Source organism: Bos grunniens, chromosome 17 (assembly GCF_055505025.1).
Source record: "Bos grunniens cultivar Pamir isolate PY7600 chromosome 17, Bosgru_T2T1.0, whole genome shotgun sequence".
Lineage (NCBI taxonomy): Eukaryota > Metazoa > Chordata > Mammalia > Artiodactyla > Bovidae > Bos > Bos grunniens.
In genome coordinates this window covers 63,193,170-63,202,099 of record NC_141181.1, presented here as the reverse complement: position 1 = coordinate 63,202,099, position 8,930 = coordinate 63,193,170, and the positions used below count along the sequence as shown (strand labels likewise).

Here is an 8,930-nt window from a genome sequence, read left to right as displayed (position 1 = left end):
GTGGATGAAATTTAAGGGTTTTCTTTTTTGCAGGGGGGTAAGGGTGGGAAAAGGGCTGGTAAGAAATTACAGAAATCAACCTGGGAGTTGCTGGCAGTTTAATTGCAGAGACCTTGCTATTGTTGTTGAGTCACTAAAGTTATGCCCAACTCTTTGGGACCCCATGGACTGTAGCCCACTAGGCTCCTCTGTCCATGGGATTTCCCAGGCAATAGTGGGGTGGGTTACCATTTCCTTCTCCAAGGAATATTCCCGATGCAGGGATCGAACCCACATCTGCATTGGCAGCGAGATTCTTTACTGCTGAGCCACCAGGGAGGTCCTGCAGAGACCTCAGACAAGGCTATTTGAAATGTCTTCAGATGTGCTACCCTCTTGCCCCAGCACGGATGGGGTCATTTATGTGCCCTCACTCACAAGATCTTGCCCTGTCATTAAAAAGCTTCCAGATACAGCTGTCTATATACAAGTGTCTTAAAGAACAGCACCTAAGAACTTTTGATACAATGCTAAACCTTAGAAAAACTTTCAGCGTAGATTTTGTTTTCAGCCATTTGGAGCCTTTGAAATTAACAAGGATCAGGCACTGAAAAATCTTCATAGGCGATCAACCCAGTCCTATCAGTGGCAGTGATTCTCATATCTGAATCAAGAAATAAAAAGTTAAAAGCTGTCACTTTCTGGTGATATGGGCCAGGTCAAATTAGAACTCCCACTGTCCAGCTGTTTATGGCCTGAGAGCAGCTTTAGGCTCTTTGCTGGACTGCTTCTAAGAAGAGCTAAAATCGACAAGATTGATGCAGCTTTGGAGGCCAAACACCTGTCGGGTTTCAAACAAATATAGCCAGATCACAAAAGTGGGAAAGCAGCTAGAAGAAAGGTGAATTACAGGAACCTTTTCGGTCTGTTCACATAAATCCAAACCTAAATCACCCCAATTGCAGCCCCCTGTTCCACAGTACCTCCTTATCTTTTTCCTGCAGAAAGCAGGAAAAACTCTTCTCCCATTTTAATTACCCTAAAACAATTTTTTGCTTTCTACCCTGAAACTTTCCCAGTCCTAACATTGTTCAGCTTCATCAGAACTTCTAAAACCCCAAGTTCTCATTAAGAAAAAGTCTCCCAAAGATGTTAGACTTAATACTATTCTTAAGACGGAGTCATTGATCAATTCAGATCTATCACTTCCTCTGTGTAGCTGTAGCCTGGCTGCAAGGTCTAAAACAAAGGAGCTTTACCTCATATAACACTGAAAACAAAGGGAAACTAAAAGCCAGGACCTTCCTTGCAGTTTCCCAAGATGGTGTGGGTTGTTTTAGCCTCTGGATCATTTCATCTACAAAAGCTGTCTGCTTTACTTGCTTTTATTGAGATCTGTCTTCCTAAAACTGATAGCAGGAAAACTTTACTTATCCACAACTTTAATTGGGCCTTCTAATGAAAGCTTCAACTCACATGTGAACACGGCTAGTTAAAAAGCACAGCACAGCAGGCTTGTAAGTTTAAATTCCTGCAGACTTTATTAGAATCACATGGAGGACTGCTGCTCAAAAGCTTTTTCCCTTTAAGACCACCTTTAATCTCTAGAGTATACTTTGGCCAAGGCAGGGGAGGGTAAATGTCTACAGCCCAACAAATTTCTCATTAGCCCAACTTTCTCACCAGCTTATTTCCATTTTACAGCCACAGAAAACTTAAAGGAGTTATACGACACATTCATCTTCTCTTGAGGCCTAAGGCCTAGAACAGTCTATAGCAGTTACCACAGAAGGAGCACTTAAGGAATGTATTTATCAGGTTAGGAGTACGAGTTTCTCTGCCATGCATTTCTCAACATGCACTTCTGAGTAGTATTCTTCCATGTACAACAGGAGCAGGCTGGACAAGAATGAAACTCCAGAGTGTTGAATAGGCTAGTCTATTACATTCCACAAAAACTTCAAGGAATCACCCCCACCAACCTACCCAAGATCAAGTAATAGGCCATCTTCAATAGATTATTTGAACAAACGGTAATTAACGCACACTTCAACAGATTTATTTCTTTAAAGGAATGGATTTTGAAGAGAAAAAACATGGGGCAGAGAGGTATGGAATAGAAAATAAATACAAATGTAAGCTGTTTTACTAATTGCTTTATAACCACAAACTAGTACAGAGAATGCCCTGTACAAAACACAACAAAGGTTCAAAGATGGAGATGTTCCCTTAGGCAAGGCTGAAGACTTCAGTCTCTGGTATTTGGAATTTAGGCTGCAGTCCTTGTTTTTGGATGGATCACTGGGTGTGTGGCACAGTCCATGCTTTTAACCAGATTTGAACAGGAGAATGGCCACTTGGCCCAGGTAGAAGTAGATGAAGTGTTTGGTTTCATGTGTCACATAACTACCGAAGTTCCTCCCCACGATGCAGTGCCAGGTGGGGTTGTACTTCTTGTCAAACTCCTGGGGGGGGAGGGGGGAGGTGGAGAAAAAACCAGAATTTTAGTGCTAAACCTGAGGTCAGAGTTTGCCTCCTAAACAGAGCCCGTAGGAGCAGAAAGGAGGAACTTCGGCATCTGCAAATTCTTAAAATGAAAGAATGTTCCCCAGCTCCAAATCGCCTACATAGTGCATTAATGCAAACATACTTGCAGTCTGAGCTAAACTGGGAATGGGGGCTGGGGAGGTAAAAGTCAGAAAGGGCAGCCTCTGAGAGTGCTTTGTTATCATGGTAATTACACCTTCTAACTTCTGTAATATTCAGGGACAGCAGGTGACATCAGTTATAGTTTACCCTCTAGTATTTATCTCTAAAAGAACTAAGCTATCCTAGTGTATGACATGTACCCCCAAATCCAAGAGAATAGTATTTAGCCCAAAATATTGCCATTGTAACTCATTTTAGTATTGCTGAAAACAAAAGGTTTCCGAAAGAACAGAGCCTCAGTGAGCAGCTAAACCACTGGAGATCAAAATTTAAAGTACAAGACACTTGGTGCTCCACTGTCCCTGTAAAAAGAAAGCTGGAAGAAGAACCTGACAGCCACCTGGGCAAATTTTATCTTTACTGCCAACAGCCCTCTTCCCCCATCTATCCTGATGGTGCCAATCTACCCTACCACCTGGTCCTCAAGGCTAGCAAATTGCACTAATAACTTTTCCCTATTTTTCCCCACCCTCAGAAGCTCTAGGAACTAGAATGCCTATGTTAATTTCATCACTAAGTAGCTCTAGGTAGGGGCCAAAGCTAGTCTTTCTCTGAAATCTTTCTCTATAAATGTATGAGAAGTGTCTGGCCAGTTACGTGAAATTTGGCTACTACTGTATTGTACACAGTGGGAACGTCTTTCAGATTAAGGGGAATACATTCTTATAGACTAGACAAACGCACTGCTGTTGCTGCCTTTGTGAGAAAAGGTATTTATTTCTGTTCCATCTGAAATCTTTCATCTTCTCATTCTCGACTGGAACCCTCCCACGACTTAGGCTGCCAGTTTCCTTCCCTTCTAGAAAACACAGCTCGAGAAGTTGGCAGACCTGCCAGCTTTCTACAGACTGCCATTTACCAATCCCCCAACCCAGTCCCCAACCACCACCACCCACTTTCCCTCAACTGCCGACTGACTCCCCACTGGAGGCTGGCAAGATCTCCCTCCGACCCTGCTGGAAACACCCACGCAGCTCCCCCCTCTCCAACACCCAGATGGATCCTGGGCGCAGCAATCATGCAGAAGGGGGAACCGCTGCTCCCTGATCCTAGAAACCGTTGCTAGGTGGCGCTTTCCCCGTGGAGCTGGGTTTTAAAAAAAAAGAAAAAACAAACAAACTTCGGGCGCTGAGGGGCCGATCTTCAAGAGAAGTGCAAAATTCATTTGCGTCCTTTTCTGGAAACCTCTACACCGCGCCACCTTGCGTGCCCCCCAAGGATCTCTGCCAGCGCTCTGGGGACGCATTATAGAGGGGAAGGAAGTTGTGACTTGCCCCAACAGTGCGCAAACTGCCCGAGCCCCCGCCCGCGCCCCGTCCTCACCTTCTTGATATGGGCCGCAATGTCCTTCTCTATATTATACTTTTCCAATGCCTGAGTAGCACATTCCACCGAGTCCTGTTGCATCTCCTCCGACATATCGGCATTCTTGATTACGGCCTTTCGGTCACACATGGTTACCTGAGGGGCGAGGCCAAGGCAAAGGATGAGGAGTTAGGAGTATGGGCTGCAGGCGCAGTTTCCCCGGTCCACTCCGCCAGCCCCACGCCACCCCGGGACGATGCCCCCCACCCCACTTCTCAGGAAGCGCGAGCCGCGCGAACAGAAGGCGGGAGAAGTCCTGTAGGGGACGAAGCTGGAGAGCGGAACCCCCTGAGTTTCTCACCAAGGAGCAGGGGCTGGCCGACTGCAACGGTCTCCTGGGGGAGGGGCTGGCGAAGCTCACACCCGCGTAGAGAGGCGGTCGCTACCGAAGCCGTGGCGCATCTAAGGAGCCCCACGCCAGCCGCCGCCGCCTAGTACCTAAGCCCCGCCCTTCTCCCGTCGACCCCGCCCCCGCCGAACGTCCCTATTGGCTTGACGCAACCCTTAGAACTCTCCCATTGGCCTATAGACTCAATGGTTCCCTCAGGGTCTTTCTCCTGCATTTTGTTGCAGACCACAATGCACCGCTCTAGGCGTCGGTTACCCCGGCAATGGGCCGCACGAGGTGAGGCCCAAACATCGGGAAGATGGTGCAGGGGCGGGGTGGCGAGGACGTACCCGAGACTAGAGAGATGATGCAAAGGGAGCTTCCGCCACGGCCGAGAGAAATGATTACAAATTTTCGGAGGTTGTCCCAGGATGCATTCGCGAATAAAGACAGTCTTTGGAAGTTGCGTATTCTATGTGCCCCCTCGCCCCCCCCCCCTCCCCAGGTCAGAAAGAACTACCCTTTCGACTGAGGTAGTCAGTCCCTTCACAAAAGGGTATCTCTTAAGCTGGGAGGACTTCGTGAGCAAGTGATCGGTGCAGTCTCAGAAAAGAAGCCCTAGGGTTTGGTTTAATGCTCTGCTGTCTCACTGTTGAAATTCTTTTTAATTTTTTTTTAAACAAGGAACGCCACATTTTGATATTGCATTGAGCCATGCAAATTATGCAGCCGGACCGCCTCTGAAATTTAGGGGGTGGGGGGTGTCGGAGATCCTCAGGAATGGAAGAGGGCTTCCTTATAAATTAAAGATTATTCCCGAGAGTGGGGTCTCCCGGCTGGGCAATGCTGATCTCCTTTAAGGAGGTGGGGGACCCTCTAGGTCGATTTGGGAGTGCTGATGTGGGGTGTGACCAGGGTAGGGCTTCTTGCTCTGATGAGGCAGTCTTTCCGGTGTGGGAGTTTCTTGGTGGCGATTTACCTCTAGGGCCATGGTGTCCTAATAAATAGAAAGGCATCCCTCAGGTATTTCCTCTGGTTTAGGGAGACTAACCACTTAGTGGTTTAAAAAAAAAAAAAGAAGAAGAAGAAGGACTTGGGGTGGGGGATTGGGAGCAGGGTCAAGTCTGGCTTTAAATATTTAAATGGTAGCCCTGTCATCTTACTAGATTTTTGGACCTCGGGGTTTCTAATCTGTAAAGGGACTAAATATAAAAGGAAACCACTACATAGATATATTGGGAGTATTAAATAAACTAGTGCATTTGAAGTTCTCTGCACATAGCAGGGGGTCGCAAAGAATCAGACACGACTGAGCGACTTCACTTTTTTTTTCCTGAATTAGTGAGAGTGGGTGGTCAAGTAGAAATAGGCAGAAATATAAACAGAAAGCTTTTGGTTACACGGTTAAACTGGTAACTTGTTTATAGGCTCTCCTGGTGGCTCAGACGGGAAAGAATCAGCCTGCAATGGGGGAGACCCGGGTTCAATCCCTGGGACGGGAAGATCCCCTGGAGAAGAGAATGGCTACCCACTCCAGTATTCTTGCCTGGATAATTCCGTGGACAGAGGAACCTGGAGGGCTACCAGTCCATAGGGTCACAAAGAGTCAGACACGACTGAGAGACTAACGGTTTCATGCTTTCGTTCAATGCATTTGAAGTACTCTGCACATGGCAAGGGCTGGAAGAATTTTGCCAATAACTGTCAACTTAGGGAACCGTCCCAAGAGTCATGACAAGGTTTTGAACTAACACTTCAACGCCTATAATGTGTTTTTCAACTTTCATAAACAAGTTACCAGTTTAACCATGTAACCAAAGCTTTCTGTTTATATTTCTGCCTGTTTCTACTTGACCACCCACTCTCATTAATCCAGGGGGAAAAAAAAAGAAAAGTAAAGTTGCTCAGTTATGTCTGACTCTTTGCGACCTCATGGACTGTAGCCCGCCAGGCTCCTCCATCCATTGGATTTTCCAGCCAAGAATACTGGAATGGGTGGCTGTTTCCTTCTCCAGGGGATCTTCCTGACCCAGGGATCAAACCTGGGTCTCTGGCACTGCAGGCAGATTCTTTACCATCTGAACCAGCAGGGAATCCAGAGCCCCTTACAATTTAATCAAAGGCACACAAGAGTCAAAGAGAAACAGGTGGGAATAATCAGAAACTCTGGTAGGACACATGCTTATCAATTAAATTAGGAGGCTTTTCCCAGTTTCAGGTTTCCAATGGTGGGGTTATTTATTTGAGGACTTAATGTAGTTCTACCTGGTGTCACTCTTGAGGAAGAAGTTGAATTGGCAACAGGAGGGAGGCCGGGTTAGTGCTTCTACCTGACTTGGGTGTATGATTCAGAGCTAAGGAATCTATGATGCCAGAGCCTGAATCTCTCTTGGGGGCCTTTACTTTTCATAGACATAGTTTTACTCCCTGTGATCTATGGTTTGGCCAGATTCTCCTTGTTTAAACAGAGGAGCTGAGAGTCGTTAAAGGGATGAGGTAGAACAGCCTCGGTGTATTGAGTGGTTGCCTACCACCCGGTGCTTTGCATTCACTCAGATGTTGTTCACAACAGCTGTGCCTAGGACCCCTTTGCTCCTATCTCCCTCTTGCCATAACTTCTGCTCATTTAGATTTGACTAGAAGGAGGCTCAAATGCCTCCTTCCCTAGGGAATCATCTCTACTTACCCTCTACCACCACATTCAGTTACTCTCTACTGAAATAACTATTATTTATTTCCTCTATGGTACTTGCCTCATTTATTCCTTCAGAATAAATTCACGTGAATTATCTCATGTATTTATTTGCTTGGTTTTATCTATCTGTCCCTGCCTGTCTTGTTCACTGCTACATCTTCAGCATCGAATTCGGCGTGTGCCACGTAGCACGCATTGACTTAGATACGCATTGAATTAAACATACCAGGTCTTGGTTCTTCCCTGGTGGTCTAGTGGCAGAGACTGCGCTCCCAGTGCAGGGGCCCAGGTTCTATCCCTGGCTGGGGGACTAGATCCCACATACTGCAACTAAAGATTCCGAGTGCTGCAACTAAGACCCAGCACAGTCAAATAAATAAATATTTTTTAAAAATACCAAGTCTTATTTCCCCATTTCACAGATTAGAAAACTGACTTTCATTAAAAGCTCAAGCTGCTATTTAATGAATAAATTCCAGGTCTGGATGACCCTAAAATCCATTCTCTTAACTTAAATATTACTCTAATCCATTTAGCTAAGGAGCTAAGGAGACAGTGTGCATTTTTCTTACAGTTTGAAGAAAAGGAGATTGAAATGGGATGATATTAAGGTTTTCTAACAGATAAGAGCATTTGTTCAATAAATGCCTATAGGTTTTTTCCCATTTATAGTGCCTGCCTTCCCTAGAGTCTCCTGTGTTTTTTGCCCATCTCAACCAGCTCTTGACCCTAATTATTTCCTTTTAATTGAAGGAAGAGCACTGTCAGACACTCATGCTTTTCTGGCCTGTGTTTAACCCCAAGAGATCTTTTGGGGGTTATTGTTTCTAGGAACCAACTGCCTTTTTCATTCCTTTACCATTTATTTTTGCAAAATCATTTCTCATTTCCTATCTGCTTATAGGATATTTATTGAGGCAGGCAATAAATATCTCCTAGTTGTAAATGAAATATATTGTGCAGGATTTGGATGCTTGAAATATTCACCCAGAGTAAGTTACAGCCCCATCCTCGAGTTTCTGATTCACAGTAACCTAATCTTTCCAACATCATAGGGGGCAAGCAGGTAACATTGAATGAGCTGAGAGAGGAGGTAGAATAGGGAGTGGAGGGGGCTGTGGCAAACAGAAAAACTTGTTTAAAGGTGCCAAGCAGGGAATTCCGTGGTGGTCCAGCAGTTAGGACTCTGTACTTCCACTGCAGGGGGCATGAGTTCAATCTCTGGTCGGGGATCCTGAAAGCGGTGGGGCCAAAAAAATAAAGGTGTCAGTTGCCTCTTGGGAATATGGACCCAGTTTTGCTAAATCATCTGATTTTCAAGAGAGACCAGAAATTGGAATTATTTTTATTATAAATACATCATTTTCAAATGTTGGTCACAAATTCATTTCTTAAAACACAGTGCAGGACTTCCCTGTGGCACAGAGGATAAGAACCCACCTGCCAAGGCAGGAGACACAGGTACAATTCCTGGTCCAGGAAGATCCCACGTACCTCAGAGCAACTAAGCCCACGGACCACCACTGGGGACCCTGCGCTCTAGGACCCATGAGCCACAACGAATGAGCCTCTGTGCCCCCAGGCTCCAACAGTACCTGAACCGTGAACTTCCAGATGTTCAGGCTGGATTTAGAAAGGGCAGAGAAACCAGAGATCAAATGGCCAACATCTGTTGGATCATAAAAAAAGCAAGAGTTCCAGAAAAACATCTATTTCTGCTTTATTGACTACGCCAAAGCCTTTGACTGTGTGAATCACAAAAAACCGTGGAAAATTCTGAAAGAGATGGGAATACCAGACCACCTTACCTGCCTCCTGAGAAATCTGTATGCAGGTCAAGAAGCAACAGTTAGA

The 8,930-nt window shown here is 45.6% G+C and overlaps 1 protein-coding gene across 1 annotated transcript; it reads right to left on the bottom strand.

The window, feature by feature from the left end:
* Positions 1 to 2,016: 2,016 nt before the first annotated feature.
* DYNLL1 (dynein light chain LC8-type 1) lies at positions 2,017 to 4,514 on the bottom strand. Its single transcript, XM_086348287.1, has 3 exons — positions 4,355 to 4,514; positions 4,012 to 4,149; positions 2,017 to 2,444 (listed from the first exon to the last, which is right to left on the bottom strand). Exons 2-3 carry the CDS (start codon positions 4,141 to 4,143, stop codon positions 2,307 to 2,309), a joined length of 270 nt encoding a protein of 89 aa, XP_086204413.1. The 5' UTR covers positions 4,144 to 4,149; positions 4,355 to 4,514; the 3' UTR covers positions 2,017 to 2,306.
* Positions 4,515 to 8,930: the final 4,416 nt, after the last annotated feature.

Excerpts from the sequence above, each read along its gene's own strand:
- DYNLL1 (XM_086348287.1), bottom strand. The coding sequence starts at position 4,143 with ATGTGTGACCGAAAGGCCGTAATCAAGAATGCCGATATGTCGGAGGAG. Across the intron at positions 2,445-4,011 it reads TTGCGGCCCATATCAAGAAG|GAGTTTGACAAGAAGTACAA; the intron begins GTGAGGACGGGG and ends CTCCCCCCCCAG.